The following is a 12,090-nucleotide window of genomic DNA, read 5'->3' on the forward strand; positions in this document are numbered from 1 at the left end:
CTCGTTTCCGAAACACCTCGCGGCATGTTGTGCTATGTAAATTTAGGTGTGTGTGTGTGCGAGTGTGTGTGTGAGTGTGTGTGTGAGTGTGTGTGTGTTGTCCGTCAACAATCAAGTCATTTATCAAAGGCAGAGCCAAATATTCAAAACATGGGCATTATGCATGCCATGCCATGCCATGTCAGCATGGAGCTGCTCTCGTTGCTTCTGTGAGCTTGGCCTAAACCAACAAAAATATAGAAATAAAAGCAGAAAATATTGCGTGCAGACATCGGCTAATAATTTTCATGAAGAAATTCAGGGGCAAACGCTGTGAGTGAATGGAAGATGAGGAAACAGAAGTCGAGCAGACGATTGGAAGCGTTGGCGACCAACACTCAAATCATGAAATGATAATAATGATGTTTCATTCAGTCAGTCAGACGATAATGGGGGAGGAGTAGACGGAAGTGCAACAGCAACAGCAGCAGGAGGAGCAGCGGCAGCAGAAGCAGTAGTAACCTGCTCGCTGATGAACCTAATGATAAGTATGAAAATGAGTTAAAGGCGCAGATGACACGACACAGTTAAGGCGAGAGAAGGGAGCCCTCTCTGTCTCTCTCCCTCCATATCTCTCTACTCACTGCCCCTCTTTCATTTATGAATGAACCTTAAAGGGCGCATTATAAATCAAAAGACACACACGTCGTTGTCTGGCCGTGGCTCACTGTTCGCTTGAAACAGGAGCGTGACCAGACAGGAAATGGAAATGAGCGCACAATAAGCCGCCAAAAAGAGAGTCAGAGATATAAGCCAGGGCAGAGACTGACTGACTATTATTTAAGAGAACTTACAAATGTCTATACATGTCATTATATATAGAAAGAAATCATCTAAATGTATTTCATCATCATTATAATTGCATATCTAAAATCACAAAATTTTTTTCATCATCTTCAAGTTTGCATAATATTCCCATAGTCCATTCCATTTCTATGTATAATGATTTGAGCTATAGCAAAATGCATTCATTTGAACAACATTATGCACATACTAAAAATGCATCAGAGATTGAATAAATTTAAAAGTTAAAATATTTCAAATTTAAATATTCTTGGCTTTCAAAATATAGTAAAATATTTAATCAAACAAATTCAAAACAAAAACCTTTTTAATTTATTTGATTAAACATTAATTGTAAACTATATTAGAAAAATTTTCAATAGGTTTAAAAATTCATCTAATGTTTGGTTTAGCAAATATTAGAACTAAAATATTTTTTTATTATTATTATTATTTATTATTATTATTTATTATTTATTATTATTTTTTTTTTTTTTTTTTTGTGGTCCGCTCTTGGCCATTTCCACAAAAATATATTTTTGTTAATTATATAAATTTTAAACTCAATTATATATATTAAAAATAATAATATATTTTACTATATAATAATATTTAAAAAAAAAAAAGATCTTTAGAGCTTTTAGATCGCAAAGGAAAATTTATTGATGTATAATATTTGGATTTATATTAAATCCTGTGAAATCCTGTACTCCAAAAATCTCTTAAACTTTTATATATAGCTCGCAAAACTTTTATGTATTTATTAATATATATATTTCCTCATTTATATCATTATATTTATTGCTTATTTTATTCATTTTAGGCATTTTGCAAATTCTTAAAAATGTCAGTTCAATTTGTTGTCAATTAATAAATTTTAATGTAGCCATTTGCAAGCATATCAAAACGTCATATCATAAAATAACTTTATAAGTGAATATGCAGATACATATTTACATATAACTATGTATGTCTGCATGTTGTAAATCAACTTCAAAACTTACCGCCTGCATTTTGCATGTTGTTGTCGTCGGCGAGATCTTCGTCATTTGCTTCGCTTGTTGCTGGCGCCGGTGATGTTGCTGCCGATGCAGGCAGCGATGTTGCCGCTGCTGCAGCAGTCGCTGTGCGCGCTGTTGCTGTTGCTGTCGCCTCGGGCACAGCATCACTTTGTTGTAATGCGGCTAATGAGGCGGCAAAATTGACGTGTTGCTGCCGCGTGAAGTCGAACACCGATGCAGCATCTGCATTGCCAGTTACTGTTGCTGTTGCAGTTGGTGTTGGTGTTGGCGATTGAGTTGTTGGCTCGCTTTTAATTGCTGCTGCTGCTGTGTTGGTCGCTGTGGGGCAACGCTGCTGCCAATACTCGGCGGTTATCAAATGCTGCAGACTGTGCGTAGGCAAATGCTGGCCAAACAAATTGCTCAGATGCTGCAGCGGTGAGCTGTTGGCAACATGTTGCTTCAACAGCTGTTGCTGCAGCAGCAATTGCTGCTGATGCTGATGATGCTGCTGCTGCTGCTGTTGCTGTTGCTGCTGCTGATGATGATGATGATGGTGATGGTGGTAAAGCAGCGTGGCTGCTGCAATGCTATCGCTCGCATCGCTGTTCAATTTATATTTGGTTGTTGTTGTTGGCGTTGACATTGTTAGTGCTTCCGCTTTGGCCAGCTGTCGAATGCTGCTGCTGCTGCCGCTGCTATTGTGATCGCTGCTGCCGCTGCCGCTGCTGCTGCTGCTGCTGCTTTGATTTGTGTTGCAAGCGTTTTTGTATTCTAGTAACATGCCGTTAATGCTGGCAGCCCTAGCAACTGTCTGCTGTCGATGTTGCTGCTGTTGCTGGCGAAGTTGCTGTTGCTGTTGATAGTAGTTTGCTAGCAACAATGGCATAATCAATGTTTACAGCTAACTGTGACAGCAGCAGCATGGACAACATATACATAGATACCAGCACGTTTTACTCGGTCTTAAGGCCTTAAGGGTTTGAATTCAAAAGTTCGTCAGCGTCTGCAATTAGTCAAACAAAAATTTAATTAGGCTTCATTTTTTTGTTTGGTTTGTCATAGTTTGTGGATAGTCTTAGCCTCGACTCGAGCGAGGCATTTACAAAATTCAAATACTTTCAAGTTTTCTTAAGCTCATTTGCAGCTTAAGCGAATTTCGGGTTCTGAAGCGAGAAGTAAACATGAAATGGTTGAGGGCGGAACTGATTGACCAAAATATACCCTATCTGCAGATTAGAACTAGACTTTACCCTATTGAATATACCTAATTGTTTTTTATTTATGGTCTAAATTATAGCTTTATGGAAATATTTGTAATACTCATTCATTATTTTATCACATTAATTTAACTTTTTATTGTATAGTTCAAAAATTTTGTCAATATACCCGTTCGACATACCTATGAGTTATTCCAAAATAAATTACAAATAATCGTAATGTCAAAAATTTCATGCAAACTCATTGTAACACACCAAGTTTTGATGGACATGTGAACCAGCCGCGGCTTTGGTGCTTTGGTCAAGCATTTTCCAGTTAATCATCTCGGCAAAGTTTTTGTCATTTTAATTAGTTCAATTTCGGCGTATTTTCGGTCTAAGCATAAGTCGCAGCTCGCGACTCATTTCATATTTTCACCAGACGAAGAAGAAGAAGCAGATGAGCTACATGACTTTGCGCCGAATTATAATCAGAAAATGCGCACTCATCGCATTTCTCCACCTCTCTCTCTCTTCCTCACTGTTGGGAAGAGGAAGCATTGGGATGGGCTGGTCTATAGGCAGAGGCTGTCGACAGCGCGATTTGAAGGTAGCCGCGAAGCAAGGCAATTGAACTGAATATACATAATCGCTAGAAGAGTCAAAAAAAAATGTACCGAGCACTGAACAATAACAATAGCAAGCGAAGAATTGAGGAGGAAATACACTGAGAGAAAGTATTGATAAAGCTGCTGAAATATGATTTAATATAGTTTAAATATGGTATAGCCCTATCTTAGCTTTATAAATATACTTCATTATATTTATAGAGCTTTCATATATCGTCTCTCTCTTTCTATGTATATATATATCTCCCTTATCCTCTTATCCTCTTTCTCTCTTTGTCTCTCTATCTCTCTATATTCGCCTCTTTTTCACTCTACCCCACCAATATGCCACCCTCGCTAAAAAAAGTCGCATGATATGGCCACACTGTGCCAAAAAATTCTTAAGTTTGACCAAAAATGGAGTGTTTAGCTTTAGCTTTATTAAAAATTCCCATTCAATCTTACATTTCCTCTAACCTGCTCATAAATTTCTTGCAGTGTCTCAATTGATATGGCAGCTACATACAATGGTCGTGGCATTAAATGGCTCGACTCGACGCCGCGACACGGCACATAGAGCGACCGGCATTATAATTACAAGTCATCTACCTGATGTTTTTGACCATTTAAGCTACAAAACACGAACAAAAACCCGTCAAACAGTAGCCGAAAGAAAGAGAGAGAGAGAGAGACAGCAAGGGGTGGAGAGTGTAATCATATAAAAATAAATAATAATCACACAATAAATACGCCTTGCCCCAGCCCAGATGGCAACAAATTTCCATTCTTGTATCGACATTAACGCGCATAATTGTTAATACCATTTAAATAAGCGTAAAACTCTGTGCCCCAAGTCATGTTCCACGATTCGAACTGCAAACGGGCAACACTTTAGCAGGAAGGAAGAGCTCTACAGATAGCCCTCTTTTTACCTTGTGCTGAACATGACTTGGCCCATTTCTATTTTAGATTCTCTTTCTTGATTTAACTAGTTTGGATCCAACTCTAAGAGTATTATTAAATTTTTTTCGGGCCACGCGAAATGGGAACGAACTGTTGATAGAGTTTACAGTTTAATCAGTGGAAATATTTAAAGAAATTATATTAATGAAGTTAAGCTAACAAAATGTAGTCGCACTTATGTGAAGCATGATTCAGCTCTTGCAATAGAATTCTGTTTATGAATGAAAGCGTTTTATAAAGGAAAAAGTAAGGGGACGTTCCATAAACACAGTTGATGAAAGATCTGAAAGTCAAGCAACTTTACAGTATGTTAATAACATTATGCTTGATTGAATTAGCCAGAGTTTCTTTAGTTTTCCAAATTCACATTAAAATAACAATGATATTTATATGCGATACTTTCATAAGAAGCGAGTTAATGTTACATGTTCTCTAAAAGTCGATTGTTGTCAGTCTAACGCAAAATATCTCGAGATAACCTGATTAGGAAAGGGTACAACGTTATTTTCTAAAAGCATTACATATTCTTGGACAATTTAGAGTCACCAAAATACCAAAACAGAACCTCTTTAATAAAGGAGATAAGCCGTAATCAACAATTATATAAAAACGATCTAATAATCGTTATCAGGCAGACTTCTTGCACGAGTAATGATTAATGAGTAATGAGTAATGAGTAATGAGTAATGAGTAATGAGTAATGAGTAATGAGTAATGAGTAATGAGTAATGAGTAATGAGTAAGTAATGAGTAATGAGTAATGAGTAATGAGTAATGAGTAATGAGTAATGAGTAATGAGTAATGAGTAATGAGTAATGAGTAATGAGTAATGAGTAATGAGTAATGAGTAATGAGTAATGAGTAATGAGTAATGAGTAATGAGTAATGAGTAATGAGTAATGAGTAATGAGTAATGAGTAATGAGTAATGAGTAATGAGTAATGAATAATGAGTAATGAGTGTATATACATAAATTTATAGGAAAAACCAAAATAATTTGAACGTATTTACTGAAGTGAGTTTTCAATAATATTATGAAGCGATTGCATTGACAGCCTATGATTATTCATTTATGTAAAGCTGCTTCATTTTAAATGGATATTTGAAATATTTGAAAGCCACAGCAATTTAGGAATTGAGCCCATTTTGATTATAGGTATAATATGGTCTTTAAAACGAAGCCAAGCCAATTACCAATTACTAATGATAATTGGCGCACCTTAGCTGTTGGCTACTGTATCTATGACTTGCATTTGCCTTGAGAATTTACCATAAATTTATAGCGTAAATTGTATGGCGCACACGCACACAGACATAGAGGTACAAACACGTGTGTCCATAGTTGTATGTAAATATTGATAAGATGCATGGACAGGTATACAAATGGTAAAGTGTAAAGAGCAATGAAACGAGTGGAGCGAGACTGAGCAGCATGACGACAGCCTTCAACAAATATCGAGAGGGTCTTAAAGAGTTCAGGGCAAGTAAATATATATGATATATGTATACATATATATATATACATACATACATATTCATATAATTTTACTTGTTATTTTTGGCCAGGGTAATCTATTTAGTTGGTAGACTTTATCGCCATTGACAATAAATAGAAATACGTGCATGCTATAAACCTCTTGATATTTCTATATTTTTAGCATTGCGACTTAAAATGCTAATTGAATTTTAGCTTAAAATTCCACATATATTCAATATTAATTATTTTTAATGCATAGTCAAACAAGAAATTTTCGCGACATTGACAGCGCTAGCGCCCAATCGATTTATGTCACAATAACGAAAATCTCGCTCGGGCTATGAATAATGGGACAGCGCCCCCTTACAATATTTTGGGCGCCTCATTCGTTAAGTTTGCTGGCTTAAGGCGACTTAACATCCACACAATGAGGCATGAAGCAATTGTGACTTATGCACTAAGACAAATTAACCCATTTACAGTGCGCACAGCTTAAGAGCTACTTAATTGACAAATTCACGATTGCCTGAGCAAATGCAAAAATATTAAAATTGTCTCATTAACAATTTGTCGATATGCATAAATCATTATTCAAATTAATGCCGGCAAAGCTTTTATACATGCATTTATTTCAATACTCAATTCTATTTAATTATACCTATACCTATAAATTGTGTATTTTTATTTTATACGCACATCCGTTTATATGGACTAAGAACAAAAGAACAAATAAGATAAAGATGTTTTTAATCTTTATACTTTTCTTCCTCAATTCATTCAATTGAATTATGTTTCATTCAACTATGGTAGAACTATCTTTCTTTCTCTCGCACCCAATCTCTTTCTCCTTGTATTTTCATTCATTTATATAATTTGTTTTGGTCGCTGCCTTAACTTTCAACTCGTTTCTTCTAACACCTGCATTGCGTTTTACAATCATAATCTTTATCATCAGACTCAACATCAACCGCGACATCGACAACATCATCACAATAATAATTATTGATTGACTCATTTCCATGCGATATCGCGCCCTGGTCTCATGATAACACAGACCCACTCAAACGGTCTCACAAGTCTGTTCAGATTTGACTGTACAGCTAATTGACTAATGAATGGCACTCATTGTGTGTTTATTTTCTTTCCTTCGCCCATTGGCAATTTGTGACAGTTTTCTAATTGTTATAACTAAAAAAAAATTTATGGTACTCGCCGTTCTTAGAAAACACCTTAAGCAATAAATGATAATCACGTGGTACACACAGCCACTTATCATATATTCGCACATATACATAAACATGGTGTAAGCCATACTCGTGAGTCTTAATGAATAGACACTAAAAAGGGAAACCACACGAAATACAAAATAAGTAATGCAAAGTTCAACTTGCTTATGAAATTCTATGGTGTTCTTATTGGCCAATATTTAAACAAAATTTGGCTAAGGGCTTTCAATTGGACTTTGAAATCTAATATATTATGTTGTAGTTTTTCTAATAAATTTGAAAATATATATTATGAATTTTTTACTTTTTACAGATAACATAGTATGAATGGTTTTCAAGCGTTTATTGATTCATGAGATCATTTTTTAAAATAAAGAGTTTATTCTAAATATATAAATATATAAATACATATATATATATTTTTTTCATATATTTATGTTTTCATCTATTTGTTTTAATTTTAATTTTGTTAAAAAAAAACTCTTTTTTGTTTACAGGTTCTAATACATTTTAAGCAACTCAGTCTAAAACGAAGTTAAGTAGTAAGTACATATATACATATATCTTCTATCTCTTAAAACTTTTTTTGGGCCACCTCCTCGATTTATACTCTAATTTTATATACCTTACGCCGTCGTTCTTTGACCAGAGATTTTATTTCGTAAAAGATCTAAAATGTTCGATTACAACAACTCAATATTATACATGTATGTATATATACATACATATATGTAATCCGTATTTTCAGTAAACATCTTTTTCCTGATCCTAACCTTGCCCAAAAAACCCACACAATACATATGAACTTCAACAAATTTCGAGTTGGCGCGCTCTAGTAATAGTCAATAATCAATGTGAGTCCAACGACATTCGCACTTTGATCAGGCCAATATCAGCATCAGCTCATGTGCCTATATATGTATATCAGTTTTTACCAACCTCGCCTATTGAGAATTCCAAGAAATCGATTTTGTGAACAACAAGAAATCAGGTGAATTTAATAAATTCTAATCAATAAGAAAAGAGAGCGAGACGTGACTTAGAGCAGAAGAAAAGGTTTTGTTGCTTCCGACCGCGCAAATGATACAAAAATTGATTAGACGCGTGTATTACCCGACACGAGCATTAAAATTTTGCTTTATCTTGAGCGGTAAATCTATGCGTGTGTGTGTGCCTGCATTTGTCATTATGTACATATAAATATGGATGACGAAATTGCCTGCTGACAAGTCAAAAAAATTTGTATAAATAAAACCTATTCAAATTACAAGGAATAGACACACTTTGAATGTGCACTGAGCGATAAGATTGTGCATTGAACGTCGCGACGAGTCTATGTATGTATATCAATGTCTGTTAACAGTTGGCAAATCAACTAAAATTTACCTAAACGAAATATTTATAAATATCATGGTATCGCGGTATCGAAATGTCGACAGGAATTTAACTTTATCTATTTAGTAAAACTGCACGTACATGTGTATTAGAAACAAATGCAGGAAATATAATATTAATAATTTTATATTAATAATAATACGCAATCAAAATTTGAATTTTTCATATTTTTTTAAGCGCTTATCGTTACAGTCATTTTTTTTGTGTATAATTAGAAGAATATCGCATGTTTTGGCCATACAATTTTTTATTTTGCAATATGCATCTAAAAAAAAAATTTTTTTCTGGGAATAAACTTATACCTTTTTAATTTTGTTTACAATTTTTACTGTTTTATCCTAATTCATAGGGACTTGAAAAAATAGAATATTAAAAAAAAAATTCTGTTTGGCATTAAATTTAAAAAAATTTTTAAAAATTTGCATGATATTTAATTTATATTATTAAATTTTTTAAGCAATTATATTTTAATTCTTATCAGAACGTATATAATGCAATAATTTTTTTTTTTTTTTTTGTTTTGATATTTATTATCAATTTGAATATGAGCTATTCTGAAATTTAGCTATAATTTTGCGTATATTTATTTTTATAGCACCTTAAGCCCATTCAAAGGGAAGCTTTTTGCTCCATTTAGTAAAATTTAAGCCTATCTAATAAATTGTAAATAAAACATCTATGAAAATAACGAGATATAAATCGAAATTCTCACTCTAAAGTAATTTGAATATTTGCAGGGCATAGCCAAGCCGTCATTGCCTATCTCAATTTGATTGCTGTGCGTCGCCTTTCAATTGATTATTTTGTTTTTCAAGTGTCAATTGGTTTTTCTTTTGTTGGTTCTTTGGGTTTTTTTTTAACGTCAGCGATGATATGCAAAGTGTTTGTGTTAACTCGATTGGGGATTTTTTTTTTCTATATGGTAGGGTACGGTAAGGTAAGGTATTATCTGGTACACCTACAGCTCGGTGTTGGTCTTATCAGCTCGTGGCAAACAAATTGAACTCATTTTCTTTAAACAGCTTCGACGCAATTGTCAGCAACGAGCTATAGATACAGCTAGCAGCTACAGCAAGAGCTACAGCTACAGCTACAGCTACAGCTCTAGCTGTATCAGCTACAGATACATAAATATTCCAATAAGTCTCAACTTGTCGCTGTGTTTGGCTCTCTTGTCGCCAGTTGCTAATCAGTTCATGTCGAATATGGTAAATGGGCAGGAAAGAAAGCAAGCAGAGATAGGAAGGCGAAGAGAGGGGGCGAACGGGAATGAGATGTGTGCGTGCAACGTGTGGCATACATATAAAACGCGGTACCATTTTTATCTAATTAGGCTAAGCAGCAGGCAAAGAAAAAGAAGCGTTGCGACTGCGACAAATATTTATTATTGTGCAAACAAACAGCGAGCGCAGTAAAATAATCAATCACTCGATCGTTACAGCAAATGGACGTGGTATCTGCAACACAATATCTACCTCTCTCTCTCTCTCTCTCGCTCTCTCAGAGCAGCTAGCAAATGTGTATATGTATGCATCTATATATGCAATGCGGTTAACGGCATTTGAATAAGGTAAGGAAATGTCACCGCAAACAGGCTACAACTGTCCATAGATACAGCTACCACAATCTATAGATACAGATACGTGTATCTTATGGCTTGCACTCATTCAACGTATCTGTATCTTCTGTGTCGAGCCGCACAAGTGTTATGCTAATAAAAACAAATCGAAGCGAGCTTATCAGCAAATATATATCAGTATATACATATATGTATATACTGATATATATATATGTATGCATGTAGATATTTATGCCATATTTACATTTACAGACGACAATATTTAAAGTGTAAATCGATCGATTTTTTCTTCTTCGTTCTTCCTTCTTCTTTTTTTTTTTTGAGTGAGTTTTGTTTATTGTATTTACTTCAATTTCAATATTATTTATCAGTGGTGCACTGTGCTGCTTGCTTATTGGTGCCACATTGCGAAAGCCACTTCAACATTTGCGTCAACTAGTGTAAACTTTGCCTGTTTACATAAGACTTATTGCATGCCCTGTTCTACTCTGTTCGGTTCTGTTCCCCCGGCCACAGTGACAAGTGTTTGGCATCTGAAACCAACTCGATAGTTATGTTCAAGATTGGCCTGATAAACAATTTGGCACTTGGCATATGGACATTTTAATGTTTCACTCTGTAACGCATACCCTGTAATAAATACCAATTGCAAATTTCTTGCTAAATTCCATTCAAAATTTGTTTATGCTGGCGATGCTGCGATGCGATATGCCGGCCATAAACATTGCTTATCAGGGCGAGCTACACATGTTTAACTCAGATTCAAGTATCAATTGATTTGATTTTGTTATTATATTTGATTACATTTAGATATTTGGGGGGCATGAGTCAAGCATTTCAGATTATAATATTGATATATTACGGGCGTCTTCTATGTGTAGATGTAGTCGAGTTTGCTGAAGTGCTTAGAGATTTGTTAAATATGATATCTCATTATATTCAATATATATCAGATTACAGATATAACAAGTATAATATATTAATTAAAGAAGATTAACAACTTTAAGCTGAACTGGAATTTATTGTTTATTTTCTATCTTTGTATTATAATGTAAAATGTAAAATCTTAGATTTTTTTATAATATTATATATATTTTAAAAATATATATTTATTTATCTAAATATTGTTATTGATAATGTTTAATTTTTATTATTTTTTTAAAAGGTTTTATTTTATTATTATTAATTAATGTTTCATATAAATTATTTTTTGAAAAGGTATTATTTTTATTATTATTAATTAATTTATAAAATTAGTTTTTCCGTTTTATTTATTTTTGTATTTTATATATTTACAATTACAAAGAATTAAATCTTAATAACAAGTTTTAAGCTAGAGCGACAAAGGCCTTCAGGCAATTTCAGTTTTATTATATACTTGGTTTAAAGAAAATTCTTCCATTATCTCTTAAGTCAAATTAACAACAAATATGAGCTTATGAGCTTTAGAGCTTCAGGTAGAGATGAGAATTTCCAACAGTATTATTATATTATTATCATGTTAACATATTATTAAAAGCGGCTCAATCAACTCGAAATTACCTTAAGCTCTCAAATCCTGCGCATTAAATTAACTTTATCATATTACATTCACAGACAAACGCACAAAACATATATTTTCACTTTAGCAAATTTGGTTATTCTTCAAGTACTTCAAATATTGAGCACATAAACAGTTAAAATACATATATATGCATATATTTGTATATTAATATCGAAACGAAATATATCGGGTCGAATTTGAAACGCGTTCACGAAGGCGCGCAAAAGCCGTCGCTGATGGGCAAAAAGTGCAAAGCCAAACACAGCGCAGCGCAAA

The 12,090-nt window shown here is 33.8% G+C and overlaps 1 protein-coding gene across 1 annotated transcript in view; it reads right to left on the reverse strand.

Moving 5' to 3' along the window:
- nub (nubbin) overlaps positions 1 to 2,815 on the reverse strand; it is a 42,424-nt gene extending 39,609 nt beyond the window's left edge. Inside the window, exon 1 of the mRNA XM_089257078.1 lies at positions 1,827 to 2,815. Within this exon, the coding sequence (XP_089113204.1) occupies positions 1,827 to 2,712 (886 nt within the window). The 5' untranslated portion in view covers positions 2,713 to 2,815. The remainder of the gene's footprint in view (positions 1 to 1,826) is intronic.
- Between the last annotated feature and the right edge of the window lie 9,275 nt (positions 2,816 to 12,090).

This window comes from Drosophila navojoa, chromosome 3, assembly GCF_054131105.1.
Source record: "Drosophila navojoa isolate 15081-1374.11 chromosome 3, UAZ_NAV_1.0, whole genome shotgun sequence".
NCBI lineage: Eukaryota > Metazoa > Arthropoda > Insecta > Diptera > Drosophilidae > Drosophila > Drosophila navojoa.